The sequence below is a fragment of the Sceloporus occidentalis genome, unplaced genomic scaffold (assembly GCF_023333645.1).
Source record: "Sceloporus occidentalis isolate IW3139 unplaced genomic scaffold, rSceOcc1.0.p SCAF_48, whole genome shotgun sequence".
In the NCBI taxonomy this organism is placed as follows: domain Eukaryota; kingdom Metazoa; phylum Chordata; class Lepidosauria; order Squamata; family Phrynosomatidae; genus Sceloporus; species Sceloporus occidentalis.
In genome coordinates, this window is record NW_028317028.1 from 3,301,505 (window position 1) to 3,321,816 (window position 20,312).

The 20,312-nt window shown below is 39.3% G+C and overlaps 1 protein-coding gene across 1 annotated transcript; it reads right to left on the reverse strand.

Annotated features, from left to right (window-relative positions):
• Window positions 1-444: 444 nt before the first annotated feature.
• Window positions 445-19,818, reverse strand: LOC149289116 (ABC-type oligopeptide transporter ABCB9-like). The gene is made up of 13 exons (XM_089491027.1): window positions 19,731-19,818; window positions 17,643-18,203; window positions 17,303-17,417; window positions 16,840-16,970; window positions 12,810-13,015; window positions 11,233-11,430; window positions 9,512-9,640; window positions 8,488-8,676; window positions 7,546-7,719; window positions 5,257-5,416; window positions 4,538-4,674; window positions 2,934-3,205; window positions 445-721 (listed from the first exon to the last, which is right to left on the reverse strand). The coding sequence occupies exons 1-13, from the start codon at window positions 19,816-19,818 to the stop codon at window positions 445-447; spliced, it is 2,637 nt and encodes an 878-aa protein (XP_089347153.1).
• Window positions 19,819-20,312: the final 494 nt, after the last annotated feature.

The following is a 20,312-nucleotide window of genomic DNA, read 5'->3' on the forward strand; positions in this document are numbered from 1 at the left end:
CAGTGCAGAAGGGGAAAACCGCCCTATTTTTATCTTGACTTTTTTAGGGTAAATCAGAGTTTCTTTATTTTGTGGTTTTTTTTTTTAAAACAAGTCAAGAAGGGTACAAAAGAAAAGAAAAAAGGGGGGGGAATCCCGTAGAGCAAAGGAACATAAAGGTATTTCCATGCATCATGGCATGCACAAGAAAAAACAAATGATGGACATAAATGATCAAGCGCTTACTATAGAAACTGACATTGTATACAAAGCATCAGATATAGCCCAAATATGGAGGACACAGGTGCGTATGAGGAGGCAAATGCTGAATTAGGGGATATATTAGGGAAAGAGATTGGGGAAGGGATCACGAGAGAAAAAAAAATGGAGAAAAAGAGGTGAGCCATGAAAAGAAGAGCCTGGCGTCTCCGTCCGCACATCGTGGCAAGGACGCCCTTAAGGAACCTATTCCAACAGTGAACTTGCAATGGGACCAGACACAAACTCCAGCCAGTAAAACCAGGTGGACCTGTACCGCTCGGTTGACCCACCAGCAAGCAAATTCACCTCGTCAAAGATTCGTATCTGTTCAACCCGGAGAATCCAGTCCTTAACAGTGGGCGGGGCAGGATTGCCCCAACGAAGGGGAACCAGAGCCTTTGCCGCCGTCAAGAGATGGTGGACCACAGAAGTCCGAAACCAACGTTTCAAAAGGAAGAACTCAGGTGTGAATGGGATGACCCTGTCGGTGAGGTGTTGTAAGAAAGGGACTATGCGGGGGCAGTGCCACCACAAGTGGAGGAAGGAGCCTGGAGTGGCATCACATCTCCAACACCTGCTAGGCACAGCCGGACAGTAGACAGGGGCCGATACCAGCAGGACAAGAACTTGTAGGAAATCTCCTGATTTCTGTTGCTCCTAGAGCAGCCGTGGGTGACAACACAAATCTTCCCCCACACATAAGTCCTCAAACAGCGTGCGATCCCGTAGCATAGTATGCTTATGGGGCAACGACTGAAAGAAACTGCGCTATCTTGACTTTTTTGAGCACAGCCTTGTGAAGCTCTGATTTCCGAATCTCGTATTAAGATTCTTGCATGACGAGTCGTTCTTTATGCGATATTGGCCGATGGTCTCACATTGGTCATACACTTTTAGCCACTGATGATGGTACAATGTGGCTGGTCTCGTTGTAGGCCATCAATAGTTGTGATAGGGGGGCAGAGAGCCCAACCCAACCCTTTGGTGTCCCTTACGAAAAAATTACTGCAGTTTTGTCTGAAGTAATACTGCAGTTTTTTGGACATGAAAAAACTGCAATACTGCACTTTTACTGCATTTCTACTTCACTGTACTGCAGTTTTATTGCAGTTATTTTTGTACGGAAGTACAAATGCAATAAAGCTGCGGTACATCGAAGCACAACTGTAGGTTTGCAATATAAAAAAAAAGTGCAGTAAAACTGCAGTACAGTGAAGTACAAATGCAGTAAAACTGCAGTAAATGTGCAGTAATACTGCAGTAAAAGTGCAGTATTGCAGTTTTTTCATGTCCAAAAAACTGCAGTATTACTTCAGAAAAAAAAGGGGACTACTTTCTGGTTGGATATTTTTTGTGTGTGATCATTTTACTGTTATTCTTTTAAGAGTATTTGGGGGGTGTCTGGTTGGTGTGGTATATATTTCTTTCTATGAGTAGCCATTTCAAGCTTTTTTTTTCCTTTACATTTGAAGTCTTCCTTTTTTGAATCCCTTTTGTTTCTGCGTATAAATATTGCACAGTATAGGAAAGTAAGTTATGGCTGAAAAGTACTTTTTCGTTGTATTACCGTATTCAATTGTAGTTGCCTGGTAACTAACCTTGCTATCTGTGCTAGCTTTCTCTCTGCTAAAGATATCTAGATACCTCTAGATTGTAAGCTCGTTTGAGCAGGGCCCTCCTCAGCTGTTGTTTCTGTAAGTCAAATTGTTATGTTTCATACTACTTGTTATGTCCTGTCCACCCATTGTACAGCACTAAGGAACTTGATGGTGCTATATAAAACAGTAAATAATAATAATCTCATGAATGATGAAAGCAATAGTAAAGCACGCACTCTATATAGCCAAGGATAGCAGCACAGAGGAAGATATGTTTTTATATTGGCCACAAACAGTTGCTACAACCCACCATTATCCCACAGCAATATAGCATCCAACAATTTGAATACCCCCCCCCCCCCCCAACTGGAGTAAATATGAAATAATCCCTAAAACACAAGTTGATTGAAATCTGATCCTCTTTACTTAAGTGATAAGTGAACATAACAAAAAGGTTCATAGTAAAGTTTTTAATAGTTTTCACTGTGACAAATATTGCTTTTCTAGAAAATGATAAAATTCTGATTCTGATCAATTAAAAAAAAAACAGCCCTCAAATTTTAACAGAGAAAAACCACAAGGCTTTGAAGAGAGGTAGTGTTTTATTAAAACAATATATTCTACTAAAAATACACACAAATAGTATTAAAAAAGGAGAACTGAAACTCAAGAGCAATGCACATTAATATAGATAATAAATGCATAGCCAGGCACGCCCTGCGTGGCTAGTGGTAAAGTGCTTTTGCGTATTAATAGTAATCCCCTTCTGCCACAATCGTATGTGCCAATAACATTTCAGTGCTATTTGTAAAGAAGCCCACGGGCTATAAAGCAGCCCCATACGTAAAATCATATTATAACATATTACCTAATAAAATGAATCTAAAATGGATTACCTATGAAATTCACAAAAAAATATGTTCAGGTTTCTTAATAAAATAAAATCTATTAAATAAAAAAATGTTCCATGTTAAATTTGGTTTCAGCAGCAAAGCTTTGCCGGATACCAGCACCATGTGAATGCATCGCTGTTGGAGTACTTGTATATTCATATATATATATATATATATATATATATATCAATAAGCGTCTTACAATTCTACATTCACAGCCACCTCGTCATGTGGCAGCTCTGTCCTGACAGTATTCGGTGGTAGCTCCTCACAAGGACCAAGGCCAGAAACTTGTCTCTGCACAAGCTGCGAGTAAAGTCCCTCTTCTTCCATGAGGTCTTTGTGACTCCCCTCCTGCACCACTCTGCCTTGGTCTAGAACAATGATGTTGTGTGCTTTCTCCACAGTGCTCAGTCTGTGAGCTATAATTAACACTGTGCAGTTCTGCAGATCGCTATTCATTGCTTTCTGGATCTGTTGGGGATGAATCACCAGTAGTTACTCGCATGTTTTTTGTATGTATGAAACACCTACTTTGCTAACTCACAAGCTCCTCGTTTATATTCAAAAGGAGTTCTGCAAAGACGTTTAAAAGGGAAACATATTAGACCCAATCTATTGCTATATTAGAAATAACTGATATTTTCATATCCTCATGGGAAATTTTGTCCACTACCCGAGTCACCCTACTCGCAAATATTATCCAATATCTAACATTCCTTTTTTCCCTTCATATATGTCATGGAAGTCTGATGTCTGTCAAAGTTCATATGGAAATTAACCATTACTCAAATAATAATTACTTGGCTTAATGTAAAACAAGAACAAAAAATGCATCTTTTGAAAATGGGCATGAACTTAATTGTACATGTTTCTGTATAAAACAATAAAAAAAATGGCATGTCTTTTTTTTTTTTGGCAATAAATGCACAGAACATACCTAAAATAAAAAATGAAGCAACTGATCTTATAAGGGATTTTAACACCAATGAGCATAATGCGGATGGTAAATAAGGGACAATACAATGGTGTGGGACACTAGCCACTCACTTGAGTGAGATTAATACTTGCCATTCAGTTTGAGCCACGTACAAACTGTTTATTACATTACCGATTTCATAACCAGAGCAGACATTCTTTGTCAAGACTGTTTCATTGCAACAGCTGCATGAAAAGTAACCTTTGGGAGGGCTTCCAAAGATTGCATTGCATATTACATAGTGGCAGGAGGTTCCGTAAACGTATAATACATCTAAAGAGAGACATGAGCGTGTTTGGACCTCACATAGCGAATGTCTCGTGTACATTCTGATACTGTCAGTTCCTCCAGTTCTTCAAGGGAAGCTGCAAACTATCCCATACTCCTCGGGGGTTAGGCTTGTTTTTAAAAGTTCATAAGATTTTATGTTAGCTTTATTTTAGGTTTATTTGCAGGTTAAATATTGTCCCCATAACTATTATTCAACTATAGTACAGTGTTATTTACTACTCAATTAATTGCTTAATGGCTTTAGGAGTCATGTTTAGGTTCCATCTAAAAATAAAAAGGATGAGCTAACTTGCTATGAACAGCTGAAAATTGGTTGCTTGTGGAAATGCAAGATCAGGAAGCATTAACCCTTAAACTACGAGCCATTGAGAATCAATATTTTTTACTGCAATGGCTAATATGTGCTGTGTGTTATTTTCTGCTGAGACCTGAGAAGTTAAAATAAGCAATATATGTGGAATAAGGACTTCAATGTGAAGATTATTATTTCCAAGACAAGTCTTGTACTCCATATTAAATATATTATGGTCACTTACAGCATGTTCGCTTTCGGCATCTAGTGCGCTGGTCGCTTCGTCCAGTATCAGCACTTTGGGGTTTCGTATTAAAGATCTGGCTATAGCTACTCTTTGCTTCTGTCCTCCAGAAACCTGGGCACCTTTCTCTCCAGTTTCTATAGGAAGAGATATGACAGAATGTACACACATCTGATCTTACAACGTTATAACAAATATATAAATATATATATAATCAGAAAATACAAAAAATAGACAAGCGGATCTAGTTTACCCTAGACAGAGATAGTACATAGTACTGTATTCCCATAGTACTGTACTCCCACATTCCTGTGGTTTAGTTGGAATGGCCTTTACCTAAACATGGCCTCTCCGTTGAGGTGTGCAACTAGCAAAGACCCTAATTCGGTCTGTGAATATCGACTTTAACCTTAATTTTGGGACAGGTAAGAGGTGCATCCTCCAATTGTTGAGCAATTATTATGGTCTATACAGGGAAATAAATGTGGATGAGCATTAAGACATATTTATGTTCTCCGTTCAACAAAAACATTGCGGCCACCAGTCCTAAGTTATTGTGCCACTGAGGAATATGATGAGTTATCCGATAACAGATAAAATAATTAACGTTTGGTACACCTGAAAAGTTTGAGTCATTGGTTTTACACCCATATTATCATAGTTCAAATTTTGAATATCAAAAACAGAGCTGCCATTAGATGTGTGATAAAAATGAATACCTGTTTTATATCCATCCTGAAGCTGCATGATAAAATCATGTGCGTTGGCTCTTTTGGCTGCATTTATAACCAGCTCCAAAGGAACAGAATCCAGACCATAGGAAATGTTATCCTGAATGGAACGGGCAAAGAGCACTGGTTCCTGACTTACAATGGATATCTACCATAACAATGAAAACCAAAATATTGTTAGGTAAAAAATAGGTCACAATTTGTATTGCTAAATGATGTATCTACAAGGTTTCTGGACATTACCGTAGACAGACAGGAAGAGTGAGGCTAGGAAAGCTGAGGCAAAGGCAAGTGGGAGCATGGGAGCTAATTTGTTTGTTTATATATTTCCCTGAAGAAGCTGGTCTTAAGGAATTTTTTGAAGGTCTAGAGACAATGGGAGAGTTGGATGAGCCGAGAAAGGCATTCCAGGGAATGGAGGCGCACCAGTAGAAGTCTTGTATAGGTGCATGAGAGGTAGAGCAGCAGATCATCAGATGGATTTTAGGGGCCGAGTAGGTGTGTCTTTGGAGATAAGTGAGGAGATGTAGGTAGGGGAACCACTGTGAAAAGCTTTATAGGTGAAAGGATTTTAAATTGGGGTGGGGTGTAATTATATATATATATATATATATATATATATATAATATAAATCTTTACATTTGTCACGGTCAAAGGTGAGAAACTGTTTCTTTCCTCATGCTAACACATGAAGGCATATACATGCATACACAGAAGTAAGCCTTTACACATTGTCACATGCTTTTTTGTCCCTTCAATAAGTTTGGCACATCTAGCCACTGGGAGTTTTGCTCAATCTTCAAGTTGGATGGGTTCCGCTGGTGTACAACAATCTTTTATTTGTATTGAGGTCTGGGCTTTGACTAGGCCATTCCAAGACATCTAAAAGTTTCCCCTTGAACCACTCAACTGTTGCTTTAGCAGTATGCTTTGGGCCATTGTCCTGCTGGAAGGTGAACCTCAGCCCCTTTCTCAAATCCCCGGAAGACTGAAACCAGTTTCCCTCAAGAATCTCCCTTTATTTAGCGCCATCCATCAGTCCTTCGATCCTCACCAGTTTCCCAGTCCCTGCTGATAGCAAAACATCCCCACAGCATGATGCGACCAATAGCATGCTTCATTGGGGGGACGGTGTTCTATGGATGATCAGAGGTGTTGGGTTTCTGCCAAACATAGCTTTTTCCTTGATGGCCAAAAAGGCATGTGGGAGATTTGAGGAATCTCCCACATGATTTTTGGGGAACAGCAAATGTGTCTGTGAACTGGTCTGTGAGTTTTGGTGGGTGGCACTCTCTTGGTAGGTTTATTGTGGTGCCATATTCTTTCCATTTCTTAATAATGGAGTTAATGGTTCTCCGGGGGATGTTCAAAGTTTCGGATACTCTTAAAAAGCATTTTATAACCCAACCCTGTAAAGTTCCTTGGTCTACATGGTGCCACAGACTCTGGAGCTTTTCAGAACAGGTGTATATATACTGTGATCCAGTGACAGATCATGCATGCAGGTGGACTATTTAACTATGGGACTTCTGAAGGTAATTGTTGGCACCAGATCTTAGTGGTGGATATGCATGCACCACTTTCCCGTTTTTTATTTTTCAACTTTTTTTTTTCAATTAATTTCACCAATTTGGACTATTTTGTGTACTACATTCTGCCAAAGACTTCCACACCTGAATGTAATTCTATAAAACATGACTGAGAATCTTAAAAAGCATTGGTTTTCTAGATAAAGAATCATCACATACATTACTGCATATAAGTAATTACCCAGTTAAAAATGCTCTCAAAGCAATATCTAATAAAGTAAAAAGATGATGATTTAAGAGTATATTGAGCGTGTGGTTAAATAAAAGTGTACTCACACTAAGAGCACTTGAAAAGCTTGAAATCCTTTGACAAGCTGCAATAAGTCACTTGTGTAGTCCAATACACAAGATAAAACATTTGGTATCTAACCACGTAGTAAAGGCTCTTAGCCTTTTATTAATGGACTTTCAACTTTATTATCTGCAGCATTAATTGTTAAAGCTAATATTCAAGATAGTTACATGAAAGTGTTTACAGTAAAGAAAGTTTGAAAGGATTTCATCATACAATGGTATATTAAATTACAAACCAGTAAATGCAAACTCCCTTTTCAAAGGGCCAACTATTTTAGATACTGAAGTAGCTTGGCAACACTTTCCATAGCATGCCCCTTCATATCCGCAGATGTAAGCCATGTTTTAAAGAAAACCAAATCACCTGTATTTAATAAAGGTCCGGTCCACATACCTTTGCATGCAGATATTTGTGATTATACAATTTAATTTGCTGGCCATCAAGGACCACCTCTCCTTCTTGAACAGGGTAGAAATTCTCCAAAATATTCACACAGGAGCTTTTACCACTACCCGATGGACCAACCAGTGCAGTGACTTTTCCAGGATAAAGAGTGAAGGAAACATTCTGTAACAAGACAAGACTGTTACCCAGTTATTGATCTGTGAAAATTAGTTTCTTAATTTCACAGGATTCTTTAACGTGTAATGGTTGGATGCCACAATTGTTAGAACTATCACCCATATCAGTTTTACATGTGTGTTGTAGACTGAAATATGAGTCGGCTTCAATTGGAAAGCAGCATGTAAATCTAATCTTCTTAGCTACAGTACTTTTATTTGTATGAAACAATATTCTTTTCTGTCCGCAGTACAGAAACAGAAGAATGTTCTGTTCTAGACGTACATTAAGTACAACAAAAGGGCAGTGAAGTTCTCCGTTGTGTGTTTGTTCTGCTTGCTTGAGATGAAAGAAATACCAGATGGCCAGTAACACCAGGATATTAAAGTGAATAAGGCAGTGCATTTTCCCATGAGAGGTTCTGTCTGTGATACACAGCATACGATAGCACATTACCCCACTAATGATCATTTGTATTCTGTCTGCAGCTAAAATTTACACTCTCCCTAATAAAACCAAAATAGTATATACATTGACCAAATATCCCAAAGTGGAAACAAATTTACATTCCCAGCACTAAAGGCATTTCATTTTAAAATGCTTTTACCACATAACTAGTGGGCTATGTGGCATGAATGTACATGGAATCTCATTATGTTTAAACTCTCTCACTTGTTTAGCCTCACTTCACTTGTTTGGATAGGCCTTCCCTTCAGCAGCGCACTAACACATGGGATGCACAGTACTATTCCAGGAGCATCTAACCTTACTCACCTTTAGCACCTGAGTTGCAGGTCGTGTGGGATAGGCAAAGGTAACATTTCTGAATTCTACTTTACCCTCCAAATTATCAGGGGTGAGAGTGCCATCATTGCTCATTTTCGGCTTGCGATCTATGAACTGGAAAACTTTTTCCGCAGCCCCAACTCCCTGCATTAGTCCTCCATACACTGAGCCAACTGACTGAAATAAAATACTTTTACCGTATATTATCACAAATTACATTTAAACATGGCAACACTTTTGTTTGAGAATTTTAAAATCATACTGAGCCAGACTGACACATGAAATCTTGTTCTACAAAACATAACTACGCAGGTCCTGTTATAATTAGTAATACATATAAACACATATTTACAGCCACCTCTAGAAACCGTGCAGATCAGCAAGAACACTGATAAAATAGTAAGACTCGGTAGTAAATCCAAAAGCATGTATTACTACAAGGCATGTTTTGTATGATTTAAGAGGGGTATACTTTTGATATTGGTATCCCATGGGTGCTGTGCCTTCTTGGAGGCTGCTCCCTACCTAGCCATCATGTTCCTAATGTTTTTAGAATGTATGTTCTCAATCCTAGACCATGGTTTGTATGCATTCTCTTGTGTATTTTGCTGCTGCTGCTGCTGCTGCTACAGAACTACACAGATGCACAAAGGCTTAACAACCAAATTAAATCAGAGGTGTCAATGGAGATACTTGCATATGAGAGCTGAGGAACAGTGGGTATGAAGTTGCTGAACTTGAGAATCCAACAAATAAAAGTGGCATTTGCATTGTCTAGTGTTACCATATGCCAGGCTGCCCTAGAGTTTTTGTTTATAAAGAAAAATGACGAATGGATATCCCTTAATTCAGATGCATAACTTCATGTGCTATGTGTCTAACCTGACACTGTATGACTTTTGCAGAGAAAACATCTGCAGTCTCCTGTTTGATGTTAATCCTCGAGTCAGTATATGTCAGCCATTGCTACGAATAGAACCAATTATAACATGCAGCAGAAGAATGTCCTTACCTCCATGCAGTCACCCAGGAGAAACTCATATATCACAAAAGAAATCAAGTTGCCACTGGCCATTTGTCCCGAAATAACAAGGTGCCCGCCATAATAAAGAATACAGATCTGCAACACCACCTGTGTAAACTAAAAAGGACAGAGAAGGGGGTATTGTATTTTAGCTTTGGACCTAATTCCTGTTGGAGATGTTACATAGACCTCAAGTGTTTTGTTGGCAGCCCTGAATAGAGACTCTGGGGCTAAAGGGTACTTAATTCTAAAGTCTTTGGAGATGCATGGAACTTCCTTCAGCTGGCTCTGAGACTTTCTCACTTGAACGCCATCACTGGCTAATTGCTCAAGGCTCCCTTCCTTGTATGACATGGTGCAGTTTGTCACAATATATTCTGCATCAATTACCGCATTTGCTAGATTATAAAACGACCCTGATTATAAAATGACCCCTCAAAAATGTGAACACTAATTTAGAAAAAAAAGACATGTAAACTATTTTTCATATTTAATACTATTATTGAGAAAAATGCATTTTTTTGTTTTTATTTCCCCCCCAGTTATGCCCATCTGCCCCATGGCTTTCTACTCTGCCCCCCCCAGATATGCCTTATACCCCCTATATGCCACTCTGCAAAATCAGGGCTCTGTGCGGACCAGTCAAGTTCCTCCCCACCAAGCCATGTCTTCATAGACCTTGCTTTGTCCAGTTATGCTGGGACAGGAGAGAGCCTTCCCTAAACTAGTGCCATAAAGTTGAAAGCATACAATTGTCTAAAATGCCTTTGTTTGGTGTAGCATTGACACCCACCCTACACTGGAATAGTAGCAATTACAGTGGATTTAGCAGGGCAGAAATTTCACAAATGGACTTGGGCCAAAGGTGGCATCCTATGACAGCACCATGTTTAAAGTGAGCTTTTCAGTATGATCTACTGCCAATGTTTGTCTATGGAGATGGCTGCCTATGTGCTTGATTTTGTACATCTGTTGGCACTGGGTGAGGCTGAAACACCTAAACTCAAGAATCAGAGGAATGGCCACATATTTTTGGTCATATAGTGTGTTTGTTTGCAAATATTGACTAATATACCAGTTTTGAAATGTATGAAAATGCCATATAACTAGTTTAGGCCCTAAAGCGAGACATCTAACTGTTTAATCTAGATTTTTCACCCCCCCTCATATATATCACACACAGAATAGGTTAAAGGGACACCCAAGCCTTAGTACATATTATAGTCGACTATTACCCCCTTGAGTACCAAGGTTTAGGATAATAATTTTCCCCTCGAAAGGCAGGGTCAATTCTCTCTACTTTTATTTAGGTATTAAACAGTTTGCAACTTATTCAAACTAATTTTTCCCCATTAGTACTTATAAGAATTATGGTTGTACACTCAGCCTATGTAGTTGAAAGTACACAATATAATACAAAAGAGTATTGTGGAAAGGTAACTATACATTTGTCATGCTGTCCACAGCATATCACGTTAAGTGATGTTTGGAACCTATCAATGCCCCTCGGTTATATGCAGCAATGTCAGCTCTGTCTTAGATTAACATTCCAGTATTGTGTAGAGAATGGAGTGACATCCCATGAAACGCTATTAATACAAATCTGATATAAAAGGATTGTAAAGCCACATTATAATGCTATGCAGAACGCTAAATCCATCTGATGAATAGGTCAGATCTATAATTGATGAAATAAGAGTGATACGTACGCCAGTGGACCACACATAGTAAGTGTATGCTATAGCTTCCTTTTTCTGTAGAGAGTATACTTGTTGCAACTTATCCTTGTATACAGTGGCTTCAGTCTCCTCACTGGCAAAACTGCGGACAGTTTTCATTGCAGAAATGGTTTCCTCAGCAGTACTATTCGCCTGTGCTAAAGCACTTTGAACATCTTTGGCAAGTTTCTATAGAAAACACCAAATAAAAAAATGAGTGGATTGAATCGAGTTGGAGCTACAAGTAGAATGCAGGAAAAATTGTTCTATATGCTGTAAAGGATGGATTAAGACTGATCTTTAAAAGTGGTCTTTCACTTTTTATACAAATAATTAGTAGCACTCTCCAGTATACTACACATACCTCAAAAGGTTGGTTTAATTTTTTACTCTGAAGGTTATCACAATAAACACATTAGAACCTTTTTTACCGGTTACTATGGCATCAAGACATACAGTATAAAACCAGTATAAAAAAAACCCCCCAAATACACAACTTTGCACTACTTGTCATCATGAAGAAAAAGTCATCCCTGAACATAAAAGTTTACAGTGATATTGACAAGTAACATTTTCCATTACCTTTTATCTCTGAAAGATTAATGTAATAAATGCTGACTAGGTCTGCCCCATGGGCCTCCAGCTGGACAGCCTGTATACTTTACAAGCCATAAAGCTTCAGCTGTTGATAGCCTAAAAAGCCACAGTCCCCCAGACTTGCTGAGAAACAGAGATATCTATACTATGGGCACGTGAATAAGCTAGCATGTAATTAAAGCCATGATCTTGTGCTTACTAATTAATGACAGGGGTAACAACTGAAGACACACATGCCTTTAAACATAGAGCCGGTCTGTGTGTCAGGAAACTTTACTCCGAGGTGTGCCCGTCCAGTTCTCGGCTTACACACATTAATGACAATCTAAATTTAGAAGCTGACTAACTTCAGGAAACGAAACAGGTATGCGCCACATGACTATGTAAAGATGAGTACACTTATACACGTCAGCAACTAGAGTCTGCCTTAACAAGGTTATTTTCCTATTCCTTACATCTGAAGAAGGGACTTCTGAGGTCTTCAAAGATTGACTAAAATCATCACTTTGTGAATGTTGGTTGACTAAAAGGTAAAATCTACAAAAAAAAACCCCAAAGACATTTATTCTCTCTCTCTCTGAAAATTAGGATATTGAAACCAGCAGAGTAAAACACTACTATTACAGGCATTTTTATTTTTAAAAATGACTAAATCATTACTGGTGTAGCTGTATGCTTAACCTTTAAGGGTTACGTATAGTTACAATATTACAAAATTCATTGCAAAATGACATTGTTAATTTTGTAATACTGCATATTTTTCAGTTACACATAAAACCAGGGTTATCGTGGCAAAAAATATACTTAGAAAAAGCAAAAAAAAATAAATAAAAAAAAGGTATTTTCTTTCTGTTTTGGTGAAGAAAGAAGCCTATTCACATATCTGGTAACCACTAACTTAAACATGTCATGTGTTTTGGGCACAACATGACAGACATGAAGGGCACTTAAAAGTACACGTTCCTTCTCACCTTATAATACTTGCCATACACTCTGGAAACCAACATAATTATTGGAAATCCCATGAAAGTCACTAGGGAGAGCTGCCATGACAGACTAAACATGAAGACAATCACTCCTATGGCTTTCACCGTGCTGCGCAAGAAGATGTTGACATTTTCAGAAATCACATCACTAACAATAGTTGTGTCGGAGGTTAACCGAGAGATGATGTCACCTAGCGACAATAAAGATATGATTATTATATATTTTGGTTATTTCATGGTTATATAAAAGGGTGTTTCCTAGTATTTATTCTAATCTATTTTATTTAAAGAATATATTACGAAAATCAGAGCCAATACACTTGCTTTACTTACAACAGATAGCTCTCTGGCAAAGGATACATTTATTCAGCATTACTTAAGGAACCTTGATTCATTTTTACATGGATGTGAGGTACTGAACACATTTAATCTTTCCCATTAACATCATTGTGGGGAAAAAACACAGACCATAGTAAAGCTCTAAATGAAATGAACATGTTTTTTTCAGCCATAGTCATGATGCTTTTGAAGACAATGAGCAAAGCATAGCAAGCATTACGTGAAAGAAAGAAGGAGGGCAAATGGGTAGACAGGTGAGAATTCACTGGCATGGCCAAAAATTCACTTGAAAAGGTAAACATGGTATATCTTTGTAACCTCTAGGCCATATATATATATATATATATATATATATATATATATATATATATTAATTCCTTTGGAAACCCTGGGTGAATGCTTTGTTGTCAAACAGCAAAAATGTGGGGGTGATCAAGTGCCATCATAAGGCCACAGTGAACCACCAGGTACAAACAATAATTGGCACAAGTACATATTTTTTGGGGGAAAAAGCTACAGTATAACTTCCCTGTGACATGCACCCAATCCGGACAGGGGTCTGAAAAGTATTACACTTTATCTTAGCCTAAAATAAGATTGTAGAAGGTTAGGGAGCGAGCCATAGATTGAGAAGTCAAAACCATTAATACTGTTACAGTATAAAGGAGAGGTATTAGGGGTTGAGAAACCGCAAACAAAAGGTAATCCACCTACACTATTAGATGATGCTTTGGATGGTGGTCCCATGCCAATCAAAGATGTTTCAAAAATGTTTCAGTGACAATATAAAGTGAAGGAGATGAGGGTACATGGGAACATTTGCAATTAATATTTTAAAAAGGTTTAGACAAGACCCTGTTAATGTGAAGATAGCAGGGGACGGCAAGGTGTCTGTCTGTCAGCCACTGGAGGAGCTAGAAAGGTAAGGGATGGGAAGAAAGGGGAGGTATAAAGAAAAAGGAGAGATAGTGTTTGTATTTTGAAGATGTTTTTATGTTAAATATAGTATGCCTATGCAAGTGTAAGCCAGGATGTTTTTATGAAAGTGCAAGTGAATGTGTGTATTTTATTAGAGTCTATCCATTGGTATTACTGTTTTTGGGTCTTAAGGGTATAGAATGAGTCACTAACATAGTTTAACCAAGGAGGACTAAAAATAATAATAATAAAAAAAATCTAGTATCCTCCGCTGAGTCCAGCAATTGTGAAAATATACAACATGAACCATGCAAATGATCTCCAACGCATAACCAGCACAGTCAGGTCTTGCTGAGATGGTTCAATTGGATGGCATATATTGAGAGCCCAGATATACAGTCCCTACTGCGACAGTGAAGATGCTAGGTTGGGTGGGATTTTTTTTCCCCCTTGTCCTCTCCCCCTTCTTTCTCTCTCTCTCTTCCTTTCTTTCTTTCTTTACTGCTTTTCTTACCCTATTTGTCCTCAGTTTTCTATACTAGCTAGATATAAGCTCTTCTACACTCAACAGTGATTGTAGGCATGAGATATGTGTTGGTTACTGATGAGTGTACTCTTCTGTGTTTATATACCCCGTGCTGTATGCTGTGTTTTGCATCACATGATTGTTGATCTGATATACCCACTGCGACGGGTCTCTCATTCCCTTTTCCCTTGCACTCCCACCCCTTTCTCCTTTTGAAAATCAATAAAATGTATATTTACGTAAATATCTATATCTATTATATAAAAAATATAAGAGTGTGTGTGTAATCTCATCCGCTTAAGAATCCTTTCCCTGTAGTCAAATTATTCAAACAAATGGGTAATACTGATAACTAATTGTAGGTTTTATTAACCATGTGGTTGCTTTTAACACGCCTTTCCCTCAACGAACGTTCCTTTTCTTTAGACGTTTAATTAATCATATATATACAGTACCTTAATTATGTGATACTAGATATCTGGTATGGAAAAATTCGATCTCTACCACCACCTAGCGGACAAACGCATGCAGGTAATCTGAACAAGAAGAAAAAATACACGATAAAGAAGCACTGGCAGGAGCCCCCACTAGAGAACAGTCATGAAAGCTGGTCGTAGAGAAGAGGCATACCAAAGAATTCTGTGAGCGAGATTAGGAACATGAGAGATTTGTGTCAGCTAACATTATCTATATGTACTAGAGGGCATGCTCCTCATCACGTGTGAGCCGCACATGTTCATTAATGCAACCCCAAGTGGCACTGCCCTTTGAGATTCCGGAAAAAATGGTGCTTCGTCTCTGGAGGGCTTCTCGCCTCCTGAAAGACTAGCAGTGTTAGCTGGTGTATGTGGGAGGAAGCAGAGCACAAAGCCCGGCCCAGTGTACAACGGGTACTTGAAATTCAGACGTGGAGCAGTTCTTTCTCTGCTACCTTCCTAGTCTATACCAACATCATAGTAACTCCTACACAGCTACGACAGCAGGCTAATCGATGATTGGATATGGGTGAAGGGGAGCTGCTACAACCCGGCTAGAATGTGGGCCAGTCGGGGTAATCTCCAGGAGATAAGGCTGTTGCCTACTGTGCTCCAAAAGAAACATGAATAAAGTTTATGGGAAAGAAAATTTTAAGTAATGAAAATTCTATAAAAATAAAAAAACAAAACAAAAAAAACACAAAACCCTAACCAGGGGAGGTTTGGCCAGATCCAGCCTGGACGCTAAGTTCAGCTAAGAGACTCATTAAAGGGAAATCTGCAGAATGACCCAATGGATTTGCAAAATGGACCACACATTAAAGTGCGTATGACGACTGGAGTGGCCGTTTAATAAAGCAGCTCATAACATATCTTACAGAAAAAATACCGCAGTTGCAACTGGCTAGTCATGTCCACAACACTTTTATAGAAAACTCAAATGTGTGGATATAGTTTAATAAAAAAATGCTTACATTTTATACAAAAATGCTTACTTTCTCAACATAACCAAGTAAATACATGCAGAACTGATAAAAGCAGTCCTAAATCTCCCAATTAAATATTTGTGGTTTTAAGGGACGTTCCAAATTCACCTGTACCTTATTGTTTTTTTTTTGGTTTTGGTTTTTTTAGAGTGAGCCTTGTTCCTGGGTGCAGTATTTGTCTGCACCTCCTTCAATAACTAAACCCCACACATATTAACACCAAAACTTACTCTAAAACTATACACATACAAACGGTATGTCCCTCCACTTTCTCACACCACCAACAGTTTACAGCCACACAGTAACACATACTTACACTAACACCATACATTCACACACGCTAAAGCAATACCTTAGCAGACACTTAATGTATGTGCAACTGAATGGTGATGGAGTGTGTGTTACTGTGTGATGTTTGAGCGAATGAAACACACATCACTCGCTCTAACACCATACATATAAACACACTCACTTTGTCAAGCTTCATGTTTTACTTGCTTCCGCAGTAGTATTCATTTCGTGTTTTTCTCAGTTTTTTGTATTTAACCAGCCACCCCACCCAGTACTCCTCTTACGCTACCTGTTACAGGTAAGCAACTTGGTTCTGTTTTGGTGTTTTTAAGTTTAGCACTTGTGTTGTAACTTGCCTTATGTGAAGTACTGTGAAGTAGTAAGCTCACATCTTATGGTCATACAACAAACAGAATATGTTCCCTAACTAAAATGATCCTTCTGAAGATTTCTCAGCGTCTCTACAAATGAATACTGACCAGTGTGAACCTCATCAAAGAAGCCGATCTCCTGAGACACTAGCGACCGGAAGAGCAGGTTACGGATTCGTACATTCAGCCTTGCAAAGGTGAAGGTAAATAGGCCACCTCTTACGCCAGCAGAGAATGAGCTGATACAGTGGTAAATAAAATCAGCAGGATCGAAAAGTCAGAATTAACATAATTCAGATAAAACACGAACAAAAAACAAACAAAAGAAAAACATAGATTAGGATTTCTTATTTGGTGACAGCTTTACGTTAAAAGGCTGCACTGGGAATTGCTTTTCTGGACTACGTGCCACGAGTGGAGTCACAAACATTATATCTTTTAATAGGAGTTATAAAAGCAGGGTGCCGGAATTAGGTGAACAAAATATAATGTCTTCCCTGTCCTAATTCCTGAATGGAGGTGCACTAAACCAATTTAGTATTTAAAAATGAATAATGAACTAGAGCATTACCTCCCCACAGCCAGAAAAGCCAATATAACAACTGAATTTGAAAATTGCTTCAAACTTCTTTGGACGACTATACCATCTATGACAAGTCCTGTGTAATAAGGACTAAATATTTCTCCTGTAACAAAAGAAAACAGCGTTGGTAAATGGCAAATACCACCGTCAGAAACATGAGGAATATACAGTTTAAAACTCTCAGATTCTTAGAAAGACAAAGATGTAGGTCACCTACATCACCTACTCTGATGAATTAATAACTTTTATAATCAAAGTATCAGAATTTCTATTACTCGAATGCCTAAACCCTTCCTCGATAATAATTCACATACACACACACACTTACCTAAAGTGCAAAGAACAAGGAATAGAAAAGCAGCAATTAGATAGCCAGAATCTTGCTTGGAATAGGAAAGCAGCTTCCCTACAGTTGCCCCTGAGATCTTGTTTTCAGTATCTTGTTTTTTGCTGTTCCCCCACCCTCCTCTGCGGATCTCAGAATACAGCATTGGCTCTTCTCTGGAAGGAGTCAGGTGGCCCATTTGTCTCCATGCATAAAACGTTAAAGCTGATGATAGCCAAGTCCAGACCAGAAGACTCCAGAACCAAGGATCCTGCACAGGCTTCTCCTCCTCAGAGTACAGTAGGAACTTTATAATGCCGTACACGGCAATGAGGTAACAGATCAACGTCATAGGCGTTACGGATGCTTTGAGTCTTTGAGGGCCAAGTGTTCTGTTTCTAGCAACGCCTATTACAGCACCAATGCATATCGTGCTCCTAAGTAATGAAGTGGCCCAAATGTCCAGCATGGAGTGAAATATATTAAAATCTACCAAGTCTTGAATGATGCTTGGCTTTTTATTGCTGCATACATAGAGTGTAGTAGATACAATAAAGTCACACACTGTAAAAGAGACAGTGCTGAGCATTACAAACAAGGGCCTCATGATTAGCACAAATGTGTGGTAGGTCTTTTATCGTCTTATAGGCATTCTCCAGTGGGACTTCCCTGAAAACAATTTAAAAAAACACAGCTTCAATTAGCGACATTCCAGTAGAACAGCAAATACAAATACCTGTGTGCACCTGTACTTCATTGGTTGATGGCAGATGAGCCCCCTGCTGGTGACCAATAGAGTCGCTCGTACAGACCTTTAACTCTTGAAGCAGGCCAAGTTCTGCGTCAGGGGTTAAAGGGCCATGGGACCGACTTAACCCCTGCGATACTGCGCAGATAAGGTAGGCTAGATGGGGAAGGGACCAGGGAGATTAGTAAACGAAGACGAAGATTCTTTGTGTTATGTGTCTTCGTCTACGTTTTGCCGCCGCTATGTTCGTACACTCCCGTTAAACCCTGCGATGCTGCGTAGATAAGGTAGGCTAGATGGGGAAGGGACCAGGGAGATTAGTAAACGAAGAAGAAGATTCTTCGTGTTATGTGTCTTCGTCTACGTTTTGCCTCCGCCATGTTCGTATGTTCGGTATTCGGGCTGAACAACGAAAAGCACCATAGTCATAGTAAAACAGCTATCCTTAAGTACACTTGCCATGCTGTCAATGAACATTTTCCACCGTGAACAGGTTACCCAAGGGACATGCATTTTTAATCTTAATTTACTCAGGCTTTCCTTGCATTTGTGAATATTAAATCATCAATAGTCATATCATTGTTAGTAAGCAATGGAGGATATAACTTATCAACAAGAACAACATTCTGAGATTCTTCCTGCAGTTTCTTATCAGTTTCCTCTTTCCTAACAGGATAAAGGGAACTGGCGGCCGCCTGAGGGTGTTGGGAGTTTTCAAGTGGAGCAGACTCATGCTTCCTCCAGATTTTGAAACCTTCCCTAAACCACATACAAAACACTCTCCACTCATTTTGGAGACATGTGAAATGTCTTTCTTTAAAGTCATACGGAGTCCTTTTAAGGATTCCATATTAAGATCCCTGTGAGGACCAACAATAAAAATTTTCCTCATCTGATCCTGAGGCTAATTTCCACTTATGCATATATTTTCCCATCTCTTCGCCATGCTTCTTAATCATGGTCTCTAGAGGGGACCCCGAGAAGAGGATTTTCCATCTTATTCTCCTCTACACTAACCTGTCAAGGTTAGGTACAAAACACAACCCTACAACAGCGGGTTAGGCCAGGGCTTGACAAAGGTGTTTTTAATCTAGGAGCCAAAAGTTAGGAGCCAGAATTTTTTTTTAAACTAACAAAGTTTTATTTTCAAAGACGAAAATGTATGTATTATCTTACTTACTCAACCCTTACGGCAGGGCTCGACAAATCCCAGGCGCCAGGTGGCCATGGTGACTGAGAATTTAATCCTGGCCTTGCTCACGCTGCAGCGCAGTGTGTGCAAGCCGGCCGCCTAATAAAATTAAAGCGGCCGGCGTGCGCACACGGCGGTCTTACCATCTCACCTGCAGACCGGCCCACCGGGTGGGCCAGCAGACCAACATTCACGTAGTGCGGACGCAAGGTGAGGTGGTAAAACCGCCATGTGTGCATGCCGGCTGCTTTAATTTTTTTAGGCGTTAGGCGGCCGGCTTGCACACACCGTGCTGCTGAGTGGCAGTGCCTCAGTGAGGCTCTTCGTCCCGCCCCTTTCAAGACTTGACTCCCAAGGGGAGTCACAAAAGAATTCCTCGTGACGGGGAGAGGATCGTCACGTTGGAGGAGAGCGGGGAAAAAAAGAAAAGCGAAAATGTAAGTATTTAAAAAAAATAGGGGTTCGAGGAAAGTGTACCTATGTTTAAGGGAGAGGGGGGGCATTCCTTTGGGACATCATTAAAACTTAAATAATACAAAAGGGGGATGGCTGGGTTTTCAATATAAACAGGGGTGTGTGTGGCTGGGGCTAATACACATGGCAGTGGGGGCATCAATAGACAAAGGGTGGTTGGGCATCACATAAATTAATACTAAAGGGGGGCATCACATTAACCACTATAAAAGGGGTGGGGGCATCAATACACAAGGGAGGAGGGTTGGCTGGGGGCAAC

Bases quoted from the DNA above. Each gene is read 5' to 3' on its own strand.
- LOC149289116 (XM_089491027.1), bottom strand. From the start codon at position 19,818: ATGCACACATGGCGGTTTTACCACCTCACCTTGCGTCCGCACTACGTG. The intron at 13,016-16,839 runs GTCAGTATTCAT...TATTGTCGCTAG, and splicing joins CTTTGATGAGGTTCACACTG to GTGACATCATCTCTCGGTTA. The intron at 7,720-8,487 runs GTGAGTAAGGTT...GTCTTGTTACAG, and splicing joins CTGCAACTCAGGTGCTAAAG to AATGTTTCCTTCACTCTTTA.